Source organism: Nerophis lumbriciformis, linkage group LG34 (genome assembly GCF_033978685.3).
Source record: "Nerophis lumbriciformis linkage group LG34, RoL_Nlum_v2.1, whole genome shotgun sequence".
Taxonomy (NCBI): Eukaryota; Metazoa; Chordata; class Actinopteri; order Syngnathiformes; family Syngnathidae; genus Nerophis; species Nerophis lumbriciformis.
The window spans coordinates 4,107,674-4,121,060 of NC_084581.2; the positions used below are offsets into that span (position 1 = coordinate 4,107,674).

The 13,387-nt window shown below is 39.4% G+C and overlaps 1 protein-coding gene across 4 annotated transcripts in view; it reads left to right on the forward strand.

Moving 5' to 3' along the window:
• The window catches only part of gabra2b (gamma-aminobutyric acid type A receptor subunit alpha2b), a 154,555-nt gene that overhangs the window by 88,824 nt on the left and 52,344 nt on the right, over positions 1-13,387 (forward strand). For all 4 annotated transcript variants that reach the window (XM_061929355.1, XM_061929357.1, XM_061929356.1 and 1 more), the window contains 3 exons: positions 1,915-2,135; positions 2,447-2,529; positions 8,181-8,324. In XM_061929355.1, coding sequence (XP_061785339.1) covers positions 1,915-2,135; positions 2,447-2,529; positions 8,181-8,324 — 448 coding nt within the window. The remainder of the gene's footprint in view (positions 1-1,914; positions 2,136-2,446; positions 2,530-8,180; positions 8,325-13,387) is intronic.

Sequence of the window (13,387 nt, forward strand, 5' to 3'; positions counted from 1 at the left end):
TTATTATACAACCAGTAAGCCATTAACTAAGAGTCTTAGTTAGCCTTAACCCTAACCCTAACCCCAACCCCAACCCTAACCCTAACCTGTTAATAAGCAACTAATTAATGGTGAATATGTTCCCAATACTAAAGTGTTACCAAATATTCTATTAATCCCAAATTGCTTACTGGTTAAATCTACATTCTTCTCCTCTTGGCCAACATGCTCAATCTCCACTGCTTCCTCCTTGACCACGCCTATTCTATTGTGATTGGTCAGGATTAACCAGAATATCCACCTCTTGCCATAAATACCGTTTGTTGTTGTTTTAGTGGTGTGCTGTGTCATCTTTAATGATGTTTTAAAAATGTGTCTTGGCTGAATAATTATTTGGAAACGTTGTATTAAATCTGTACTCAATCATTCAAAAATGGTCAAATATACAAAAAAACACATATCAGATGTTAGATTATAGTTATCTATTTGAATTGTGATCGATTTGTCCTTCTTATGACATTATTTTACTAAGGATTGTACATTGGATTAGTTTGAGCGTGGCCCCTACATCCTCAGTTTTCCTGTAAAAGGTTTGGGTTTGCACACTCCTAGCGCTTAGGTTATGGGTGTGCTGATACAGACTGAAAGTGTTTGCGTATACTGTTTTGGCACGTTTAGCCCGATTAGAAGGTGCGTGCAAACAAATGGCTGAGAAAACGGTGATCATTGCAATGACAGATGACAAAGAGGAACTCTTTTGTCAATAAATGTGGATTGTCCGAAATATAATCATTTTATTGTTCATCCAGCAATTCCATCTTTCAACCGCTGGATAATAAAAATATTTTTTAATCTTTATATAAAATATATATATTTTTTATTCTTACAGCCAGACCAGAGTGTCTATTTTGGTACCTGACGATTTCGGCTACAACCGTGGCCTTCCTCAGAGGTTGTCACGTGATGTTGCTGTGACGTGTCTGGTCAGGTGATTTAAACCGTTTTTAGCGCTGTCTTCCTGCTTGTAGTAGCAGGCTGACAGCTCCATCTGCAGTCCGAATCTTCTGAACTGTGTCCCAGGTGTGGGAAAGTCGTATGCCCCCTTGTCCCGGTTCATAGTCTGTGGAGCGGTCTTTCGGATCTCGATGTCTTCTCTGATCCAACGGTGATGTTTGTTGCTCTTGGTGCTGATGACATGGCCATGGTCCCAATCCATGAGGTGGTTCTCCCTCTTGCAGTGGTCTGTTATGGCAGACTTTAGCTGTTGGCTGTTGGCTTGTGTGCACACTTCTGATGTTTCCCTTTCACATTCTTTTCTGTGCTCTTTCTTCCTGATGTAAAAGACTGTGCCGGTTTCTCCCACGTATGATTTGTTGCACAACAAACAAGGCATCTCGTATATTACGTAGCATTTGTGTTCTTGGTCTATTCTGTCCTTGGGGTGATATGCATAATTTTCTGGCGGGTCAGATGTGCACGGCCTGCATTAATAGATATGCTGTGCGCATGTTTCACTGTTAAGAGTCCAGCCTCACGGTGACGACGTCTTTTCAAGTGGAACAAAAAGGGATTTATCTCTTCCTCTCACTTGCTGTGAATCCGGCAAACACACGTGCGATCACACATTTCCTGCGCTGTTGTGTGTGCTTTCCTTTGACAACAGAAGATTACACGGGTCAAGAGGTTGCCTCGGCCTCAGAGCCATCTTAGGAAAAGCTGCGAGGAACAAGGAGAGCACACATTAGCGAATAGATCAAGTCACTCGGCGCTCCTGTTGAAAGTAGCAGCTGATAAGACAAAGCAGTGGCAAGTCCACCATGTTTTCTTTCATGCTTCCACCAAGAATGGGAGTCACGTTCATCCTCCATACACACACAGCGACATCTTGACTGATGACTTGCATGTTCCTGCTAATCTGTCTCCTCTCTCCCTCAGGAGTACACCATAGATGTTTTCTTCAGGCAAAGCTGGAAGGATGAGAGATTAAAATTTCATGGACCAATGAATATTTTGCCTCTTAACAACCTGATGGCGAGTAAAATCTGGACCCCGGACACCTTCTTCCATAACGGGAAAAAGTCTGTGGCTCATAACATGACCATGCCTAATAAATTGCTGCGGATCACAGATGACGGGACATTACTGTACACCATGAGGTAATTTATGGCACTATGATGGAGATCTAATCTCAATTTGGGAAAGATTTGCTCTCACGCCCAGACTTTCCAAGCCATGATTTCTGTGCTTAGTAGGAAGACACAGAAACAACTAATATTTGACAACATGCAAACTATTAGTTTAGTAGATCATTTCTGTCTGGAGGCGTTACAGATGGCGAGTGTCTTAAATAGTGCATGAGACTTGTGAGTTGGATTTGTGGCTGTTTTTGTATTTAATTTTGTTTGTGTGGCACTGTTGTATTTAAGACATTTGCAAAGTCTTGCTAATATTTCAAAATTGGTTGCAGGTTAACCGTCCACGCAGAGTGCCCAATGCATCTGGAGGATTTTCCCATGGACTTTCACTCCTGTCCACTGAAATTTGGCAGCTGTGAGTAACTCTGATACCTGTGTTTACTGTTCATTTCTTTTATTCTAGCCTTCAGAATGTTACCAGTTTAACTAAGAAAACCAGTGTAGATGTGTGCTAGACGGCTCATTCTAGGACATTTTGACTTGAAATAAAAACATTAAAAAGAAAATGTTCCCTAATTTCCTGTTCTGTATTATAAGCAATACCAGGGTTGAAAGGTAACAGCATTGCAAATTCATGCTAAAGTTAGTTTTTTTTCTTAGGGCTAGCACCTAGCTATTTAGCTAGCTGTTACAAAAACAGACAAACAAACTTAAAGTGGCCGATTATGCAAAACCAACTTTTCTTACCTATTGGTACTGTTTTTGTGTATTTGGGATCTGCCTGTGTCTCGAAAATGTGTAATCAAACCATGGAGACATTGCGCAGATATTTATAAAATAATCTTGCCTTCCTTCATGCGGCTGACAGACTTTTGACCGGTGCACCCAGAACAGCCCATATCACCCCCGTTCTAGCCAGTCTTCGTTGGCTTCCAGTTCAATTCCGCATTGAGTTTAAGATTTTAGTCCTGACATTCCGTGCGTTGCATGGTGGGGCCCCTCAGTACCGTATTTTCCGCACTATAAGGCGCACCTAAAAACCACAATTTTTCTCAAAAGCTGACAGTGCGCCTAATAACCCGGTGCGCTTTATTACGATTCATTTTCATAAAGTTTCGGTCTCGCAACTTCGGTAAACAGCCGCCATCTTTTTTCCCGGTAGAACAGGAAGCGCTTCTTCTTCTACGCAAGCAACCGCCAAGGAAAGCACCCGCCCCCATAGAACAGGAAGCGCTTCACCCACCCCCGGAAGAAGAAGAAAAAACGCGCGGATATCACCGTACGTTTCATTTCCTGTTTACATCTGTAAAGACCACAAAATGGCTCCTACTACGCGACAAGGATCCGGATCATAAAAAGACGCAATCTCTCCATCCGCACACGGATTACTACCGTATTTCACAGCAACTGATATTCCTGTGAACTGCACTGTGGAACGGGAGCACGTACGGTGAATATTCGCACCACAGGGAATGAGGAGTCATCCTTCACTGTGGTTCTAGCTTGCCATGCTAACTTCCACCCATCCAAAAGAGACCTTTCCAGCCGGCGTCATCATAAAAGCTAACTCGAAGGGATGGATGGATGAAGAAAAGATGAGCGAGTGGTTAAGGGAAGTTTACGCGAAGAGGCCGGGTGGCTTTTTTCACACAGCTCCGAAGGCGAACACACCTTCACTAAGACGGGCAGATAGCGCCGGTCGACATACGCCAACATCTGCCAGTGGATCGTAAATGCCTGGGCAGATAGTTTCGGTCACAACTGTGGTCCGAGCTTTCCGGAAGGCAGGATTCACAGAACTGCTGCACAACAACAGCGACACTGACTCCCGATGACTTCTACGAGACGGAACCGGCCATTTTTGGATCCCACGCTTGCGCAACTTTTCAATTCGGACACCGAAGACGAAGAATTCGAAGGATTTACGAATGAAGAATAACTTCAGAAGGTGAGCGCTATGTTTATTTTGTGTGTTGTGACATTAACGTTCGAGCAACATTATGTTGCTATTTATTGCTCTACACCATTTTGAATTTTACTATGTTTGTGATTGCACATTTGCGTACATTTTGGGACAGAGTTGTTAGAACGCTGGTTTTCAATATATTATTAAAGTTTGACTGAACTATCTGACTGTTTTTTTGACATTCACTTTAGCGCAGCGTTTTTTTGACATTCACTTTAGCGCAGCGTAGGCGCGGCTTTTAGTCCGGGGCGGCTTATTGGTGGACAAAATTATGAAATATGTAATTCATAGAAGGTGCGGCTAATAATCCGGTGCGCCTTATAGTGCGGAAAATACGGGCTACTCCTCCTCCGGTCTTCAGGCCAGGGTCTTCTAAAAATCCCAAAAACTTGTTTTAAAACCCGTGGAGACCTGGCATTCTCGGCTATAGCTCCCAGACTCTGGAACAATTTGCACCAGTCCCTTTGTGATCTTGAATGTGTTGAAACTTTTAAGAAACATTTGAAAACTTCTCTTTTTAGTAAAGCTTTTAGTTAATTCACCTTTTAACTATCATTTTTAATCCACTTTGTATCCTTTTTATGATGTTACCCCTGTTGTTTTAATTGAATTGTTGTTTTACTTCACCTATGTTTTGTACAGAGCTTTGTGATTTTATCTGTGAAAAGCGCTTTATAAATAAGATGTACTTACCGTATTTTTCGGAGTATAAGTTGCTCCGGAGTATAAGTCGCACCGGCCGAAAATGCTAAATAAAGAAGGAAAAAAACATACATAAGTCGTACTGGAATATAAGTCGCATTTTTTTGGGAAATGTATTTGATAAAACCCAACACCAAGAATAGACATTTGAAAGGCAATATAAAATAAATAAAGAATAGTGAACAACAGGCTGAATAAGTGTACGTTATATGATGCATAAATAACCAACTGAGAACGTGCCTGGTATGTTAACGTAACATATTATGGTAAGAGTCATTCAAATAACTATAACATGTAGAACATGCTATACGTTTACCAAACAATCTGTCACTCCTAATCGCTAAATCCGATGAAATCTTATACGTCTAATCTCTTACGTGAATGAGCTAAATAATATTATTTGATATTTTACGGTAATGTGTTAATAATTTCACACATAAGTCACTCCTGAGTATAAGTCGCACCACTATGAAAAAAACTGCGACTTATAGTCCGAAAAATACTCACTTACTTACTTACTTAATTGAGCCGTTTGGAATATTGTCTTTCCTCTGAACTTTTCCGCCCTGTGATGTCAGCAGATATCTCTATATATGGTAGCAATTTACCCGAAGACCTTTTTGCGAATCCGCCATTTGACGCTGAATTCAATAAGTTCTTTCTCTTTTTCTATTCTCTTGTTGTGGGGCAAACTGGTTCGTACATGTACATGCGTCCTCCGCTGTTGCCATTTCCAATACAAAGTAGCGCATTGGTCTAACTTATCTGTCAGTAGACTCCATATGGAAGCGCTAAACACTACAACATGGCTGGCGGGGACAAAACACAGTGGAAGTGGAGGTGCGTAAATAAGACCGCCCACAATACGGCGGATCCTGAGGAGACGGTCAGAAAGCGGCTTGAAGATGGTCTGTAAAACATAATCCATGACATGTTTTGACCAAAGAACAACCATTACATGTGTAGACGGCAAGGAAGTGTTTTAAATGTGGAAAAAAAAACCTCATAATATGACCCCTTTAAGCAAAGAAAAACTTCAGTTCCATCCTGATAAATTCCGCAGCAGTATTGCGTTAGATAATGTGAGACAATGACAAGGCTTTGAAGACAAAAATAATAGAAGAGAGGACATACCTTTACACTAGCCATGCCTTTAGCAAACTATTAGACGATTCTACCGTAGTGTTGCCAAATGGGCAATTATCAAATGACAAAATATTGTACCAGAAGCTTAAAACTATACTAGTTCAAAGAACATTATTATACATACACAATTTGACGCTGCTTGAAGCCATCTGCCACAGTAAAACAGGACTTTATATTATATAGTATAGTTTATACTGCCATTTTATTATACCTTCAAAAGCGTCATATTATGATATTTTTTTTCTACATTTAAAACACTTCCATTTGGTCTACATAACATGTAATGGTGGTTCTTTGGTCAAAATGGATTATGTTTTACAGACCATCTTCAAGGTCTCTTCAGAATGTGCCGTTTTGTGAGTCTTATTTTACGTGCCTCCACTTTGACTGTATCTTCGTTCCGTCAGACATTGCCCTTGTTCCACCAAAAGTTCAGGAACTTTAAGTTCATGGATTCTTAAGTTCCTGGAACTAAAGGTTCTTGTAGAAGTGTGTGGTTTGTGTTCCCACCGTATACATGAGTGGTACAGTATATTTCTGAACTGATACCATGTGAATAAACCGACAATATTAGGTCACATTCTTTTACTAAAGTGTTAGTAAATGAAATACAAAGCAAAGCAATAATATACAAAACGATCCATCCATCCATCCATTTCCCGCCATTTATCCGAGTCCGGGTCGCGGAGTCAGCAGTCTAAGCAGAGATGCCCAGACTTCCCTGTCCTCAGCCACCTCCTCTTGTTCCACAAAAGGGACACAGAGCGGTTCCCAGGTAAGCTGCGAGACATAGTCCCTCCATCGTGTCCTAGGTCTGCCCTGATGCCTCTGCCCCACTGGACATGCCTGAAACATCTCACCAGGGAGGCGTCCAGGAGGCATCCGTAGTAGATGCCCGAACCATCTCAGCTGGCTCCGCTCGACGTGAAGGAGCAGCGGCTCTACTCTGAGTCTCTCCCGGATGACCGAGCTCCTCACCTAATCTCTGAGGGTGATCCCAGACATTCTGCGGAGGAAACTAATTTCTGCCACTTGTAATCGCGACCTTGTCCTTACGGTCATTACCCAAAGCTCGTGACCATAGGTGAGGGTAGGAAACTAGACTGACCGGTAAACCGTTAGCTTTGCCTTCTGGCTCAGCTCCTTCCTTACCACAACAGTCTGGTGCAGTGACTGCATCACTGCAGACGCTGCACCAATCCATCTGTCAATCTCACGTTCAATTTGTCCTTCATTCGTGAACAAGATCCCGAGATACTTGAACTCCTACACTTGAGGCAGAACTTCACTCCCGACCCAACGGGTGCAGTCCACCCTTTTCCGACTGAGAACCATGGCCTCAGATTTGGAGATGCTGATCTTCATACAAAACGATATGATTTGAAAACAAAGTGTACCGGAAACAACATAAAAAGTCCTCAGTGTCCAACAGTTGGAAAGTCGTCGCCTTAGTAATTGATAAATTCATGATGGTCAGGCGATTCCTTATGGTTAATTTCTACTGTAAATAACAATACATAAAGAAATAAATGTCACTGTCTGAGGTAACTAAGGCAAAATATGTCAATAAATTCTCATATTCCAAACAACTCGTTTGGAGCAAGTTTTGAAGAAGGCAAGATTGTTCTATAAATATCTCCACCATGCCTTTATAGTTTAATTTCCAAATTTCGGGATTTATGGGGTTCCTAAATACACAAAATCAGGTACCAACAGTTGTTTTTTCATGTTCGAGGCCATGCACAACATCAAGTGAATCGCGGGATACTGTTAGTGTTTGCTAACAGCATGAATTGGAGGGGTCAAATTAAGCTAAACTTTGGAATTTTTTGGAATTATTGATCGTACAATGAGTGGAATTGTTGCACAAATACTGGATCCACTTGTCCAGGGTGTACCCTGTCTTCTGCTTGAGTGCAGCTGGGATAGCTTCTGGAAGAGAAACCCGCACAAACACTGACGAGCGCCCCACAGAGAGATAAATCTAACCACACTATCTGTTCTTCTCATACTTGTATGGATGACTTTTTTATACTGAACTGATTAGCCAGGACAGAGTAGTGCCATATCTCTTTCTATGGGTATCATCACATTTTCATCACGTGTTTATCAACACTTTCTTTCAATGGCACGTTTCCGTGTTTTTTGACAAAGCTAGTTTTTACTTGTAGTTTGTGTCCATGATCTTATTCATGATCAATGATAAAGTACAGTAGTCACACTCATCCTCTGTGCATGCTTTCTTCTTCCAGATGCCTACACCATCTCAGAAGTGACTTACGTTTGGACGCGGAATGCCTCCGATTCTGTGGTAGTGGAAGGAGAAAGCTCTCGCTTGAACCAGTATGACTTAGTTGGACAAACTGTTGGACAGGAGACCATTAAGTCAAGCACAGGTACGTTATTGAGGAGGTGAGGTGAAGTCTAGAGAAAGAGTTCCTAATCTTTGTTACCTCGGGGCCCAACTTTTCCACTACAGAATGGCTTGGGGCCCACTCTAATAATAACACTGAATTAGATATCTTACTCTTGATTAAATCATATTCAATAAATAAAGTTTACAGCCTTGTCAAATGATATGAAACCATGATTTAATCACAAAGATTTGTATTTATTCACCACTTAAATTTAGGCTTTGGTCAGTTAAAGTTAAAGTTAAAGTTAAAGTACCAATGATTGTCACACACACACAAAAATTATTCTCTTTATTATGGCGAAATTATTCTCTGCATTTGACCCATCACCCTTGATCACCCCCTGGGAGGTGAGGGGAGCAGTTGGCAGCAGCCGTGGCCGCGCCCGGGTATCATTTTTTTCAGTCTGATTAAAAAAAAAAAGTGCTAGCCAAAATACTGCACAATAAATGACGAAACATAAATTTACATAAGAATATTCCCTGCTGAAATAAATAAAAGAAAATAATAATGAATATGTTTTTCAAATAAATTGTCAATCAAATTTAAGTGCAAATGAAAATACAGCCGCACCACGTCCGTCATATTTTTTTTGCGCTTTAGAAACTTCTCTATGACTTTAGCGCCAGACCTCTTCTGTTTGAGATTGTCATTTTTGCCACAAGTGGTGGAAAAAAGTATTACAACTGGGTACTGCTGCAGCCCATCAAAATGCCAAATTAGCAATTTCTGTTCAATTAATTTGAATAATTACAATTTAAAAGGGAATCATTTGTTTAAATACTAAAAATATACTACAAACACAAAAATTAAACACTAATATCCCTCTATTTTCAATATTTGGATTATTCTGGGAAATGGAGTATACTACACCATTTTCCATCATTTGAAAGTGATAATAAATTAAACTAAATCAAAAAATTTAATGGAAGATGATTTTACTACACAGATTATTTTATTCTTAATGTTTGACAAAACCGCCCTGTGATGAGGTGGCGACTTGTCCAGGGTGTACCCCGCCTTCCGCGCGAATGCAGCTGAGATAAGCTCCAGCACCCCCCGTGACCCCAAAAGGGACAAGCGGTAGAAAATGGATGGATGGATGGATGGATGTTTGACAAAACTATGCATTGAATGTAGCAAAAGCGTGTGCATGAAGCAGAGGTGGGTAGAGTAGCCAGAAATTGTACTCAAGTAAGAGTACTGTTACTTTAGAGATTTATTACTCAAGTAAAAGTAAGGAGTAGTCACCCAAATATTTACTTGAGTAAAAGTAAAAAGTATGTTGTAAAAAAACTACTCAAGTACTGAGTAACTGATGAGTAACATACACACACATATCATATATATATATATATATATATATATATATATATATATATATATATATATATATATATACACACACACACATATATATATATATATATATATATATATATATATATATATATATATATATATATATATATATATATATATATATATATATATATATATATATATACATACATTGATATATACAGTATATAATTTATATTTATTTTTTTGCCGTTTTTGTTTACATGTTAATAGTGTTTTAATGAATATACATGCATGTTTAACATATAGATTCCTTTCTTTCATGAAGACAAGAATATAAGTTGGTGTATTACCTGATTCTGATGACTTGCATTGATTGGAATCAGACAGTAGTGATGACAAACGTTCACGTTTTCAAATGGAGGAGAAAAAAAGTTCCTCCTTTCTGTCTAATACCACATGAAAGTGGTTGGTTTTTGGCATCTTATATGTCCAGCTTCCATATTCGTTTTTATACACTTTACAAGAAATACATTGGCGGCAAACTCCGTAGCTTGCTAGCTTGTTTGCGCAGGCTTTCGGAGACTCTTATTTTGAAAGCGCAGGCGCGATGGAGCGGCACTTTTATTGTGAAGACAGGAACTGTGCAGTCAGTCTTTAGGCTTTTGACGGGGTGTACGGTTGAAATAAAAAATGGTCTTTTTTCCTTCACACTTTTGATTGATTGATTGGAACTTGTATTAGTAGATTGCACAGTACAGTACATATTCCGTACAATTGACCACTAAATGGTAACACCCCAATAAGTTTTTCAACTTGTTTAAGTCAGGTCATGTGACCCCTGGCTCTGTTTGATTGGTCCAACGTCACCAGTGACTGCATCTGATTGGTGGAACGGAGTGAACGTCACCAGTGACTGTATTTGTTGAAACGCAGGCACTATGAAGGTCTGTCTGACAGACCAAAACAAACAAAGCGTGCATTAACAGATCGATAAAAATTAGTAGCGAGTAGCGAGCTGAATGTAGATAAAAGTAGCGGAGTAAAAGTAGCGTTTCTTCTCTATAAATATACTCAAGTAAAAGTAAAAGTATGTTGCATTAAAACTACTCTTAGAAGTACAATTTATCCCAAAAGTTACTCAAGTAGATGTAACGGAGTAAATGTAGCGCGTTACTGCCCACCTCTGGCATGAAGTTATATTAGTGACATTTCTATGAAATATGTTTAGCAGTCATGCATGACATACACAGTTAAAGCATGATTCTGGAATACACGAAAAATATCAACTGCAATTTAACTTTCTGTTTCCAACCGCTATTCATATTCAATTTAAATTGATGAAACTGTACTGGAATTTGGAAATTTCTCAATTCATTTGAGAATTTTGCACCAGTTGGACCACCATCTTCACACCCTCATCTATTTCTACGCACTCCCTGTGCGTGCAGATGTTCATGATGTAAAAAAAAATGTGCTGAAAGAGATCACATTTGTCACTTTTGTGAGGGATCTTCGTTCTGTCAGCTCCCCACGGAGTAGCATTCCAAGCTGGGATTGTGTGTTTGTATGGCTTGATATTGAACTTGTTCACCTCCCACGTGTTGCAGGAGGCGGCTGTAGCTTGCTGTGAGAAGATCTATTTTCTCCTTCTGTTGCTCTCTGCAGCATATTTGGCTGGAATAAGCAGAGACTCATGTGTTTCATATTGGCAAAGATTAGAATCTCAGAGTGTTTATTTAATAAAGCTCAATGCTAACGCTAAGCTGCATTTAGTTTGGACCAGAGACTCAAAGTATGACAGGTGATCTGCTGCTGCTGAGACAAACCTTTCCATTCTCTCAAAGATCCCTGTGGGGAAAGAAGATGGCAGACCTTTAGAAGCGTTTTTTTCTGTGTCTTTATGTGTGTGTGAATAGAAAGATGGGAAGGAAATTGATAGCCATGAGTGAGGCTGATGTGGAAGCACAATCAAAGACAAAAGAAGTGCAAATGCATGTTGCGACAAAAGGGATGCCCACAGCGGAGAAAAGCATGAGTGCTGTGTGCAAATCGGTGATTTTAGAGGAGGAAAGCATGAGTGCTGTGTGCACATCAATGATTTTAGAAAAAAAAGCATGAGTGCTGTGTGCAAATCGGTGATTTTAGAGGAGAAAAGCATGAGTGCTGTGTGCACATCAATGATTTTAGAAAAAAAAAGCATGAGTGCTGTGCAGTGTGCACATATATAATTTTAGAGAACAAAAGAGCATGAATGCAGTGAGCACATGAATAATTAGAGAGAACAAAAAAGCATAAATGCAGTGTGCACATCAATAATTTAGAGAACAAAAAATCAGGAATGCTGTGTGCTCATCAAATACTTTATTGTCCTGCATGGTGCGTAGACTTCTCAAGTATGACAAACAACGAAAGAACTGACTGTCACACAGGTAATAACGTACAGCATCATTGTAAATAAGCCCTAAAATTGCAATCGCTTTTAAATAGTGCTGTGAAACGATTATGGGCCTGATTTACTAAGATCCAAAGACCACATAGTGAACAGCGTGTGCAATCTATAAAATAGTTTGTACTATTAGTGGGCGTGTTGCGTGTGATTTTCTAAGACTGCATTTACAATTGAAAAGTGGCGCAGACCACCTTATTTAAATGAGAATTTTGCGTTTACTATACGGAGCATCACCACGGAGACACTCTTATTCACTGTGCATTTATGTTATCATGCTCCTACCTGTGTCATTTTGCTATGTTTTCAAACATGCAGTAGACATGTACCACTTTGGTTAAGAGGGGAGTAGTATATTTGCAGCTAGAATAACCAAGTCAAGTATTTCATATATATATATATATATATATATATATATATATATATATATATATATATATATATATATATATATATATATATATATATATATAAGAAATACTTGACTTTCAGTGAATTCTAGCTATATATATATATATATATATATATATATATATATATACATATATATATATATATATATATATATACATGTATATATATATATATATATATATATATATATATATATATATATATATATATATATATATTATTAAGACATATACTCCGCTCCAAATTGACATTTGTTGAGCACTGTACGACGATCAGAAATGGAAAAATTCAACATCGACTACTCCACGAAGAACATTCCCATACCCGCGCAGAATGACTACAAGCTAAGGCTCATAGAAAAGACGGAACACTTCCTAAGAAGGATGCGGTGGAAAGCACATTTTTTCCTCCACCCTGAAACAAAAGGAACGCAAAAGAAAACTTACGGATTCAAATCTACCAAGAACCCACCCACAGTTGAGGAACTAAAGGATTTTGAGAACGACATGCTCAAAATGATACAATCAGTCAAATTCAAGCCAATCCGCAACCCACTCCTCACCAAGCTGAAAAATGACAAGGAGCGCATCAAGAAAGTAAACAACCTCATCATAGCTGCCGATAAAACCACAAACTTCTACAGAATGGACATACCAGAACATCACACCTTACTGGACAGAAGCATCACCAAATCATACAAAAAAGCACAACCCAGCACCTTACAGAACATCCACCTGGAAAATAAAAGGATCGCGGCTGAACTGGACATTGAGGACAGGGTGGACGCCACAGCCAACAAGGAAGCCTTCATCACATTGAAGGACCACAAACCCAACTTCGCAAATAACCCAACATGCCGACTAATAAACCCAACTAAATC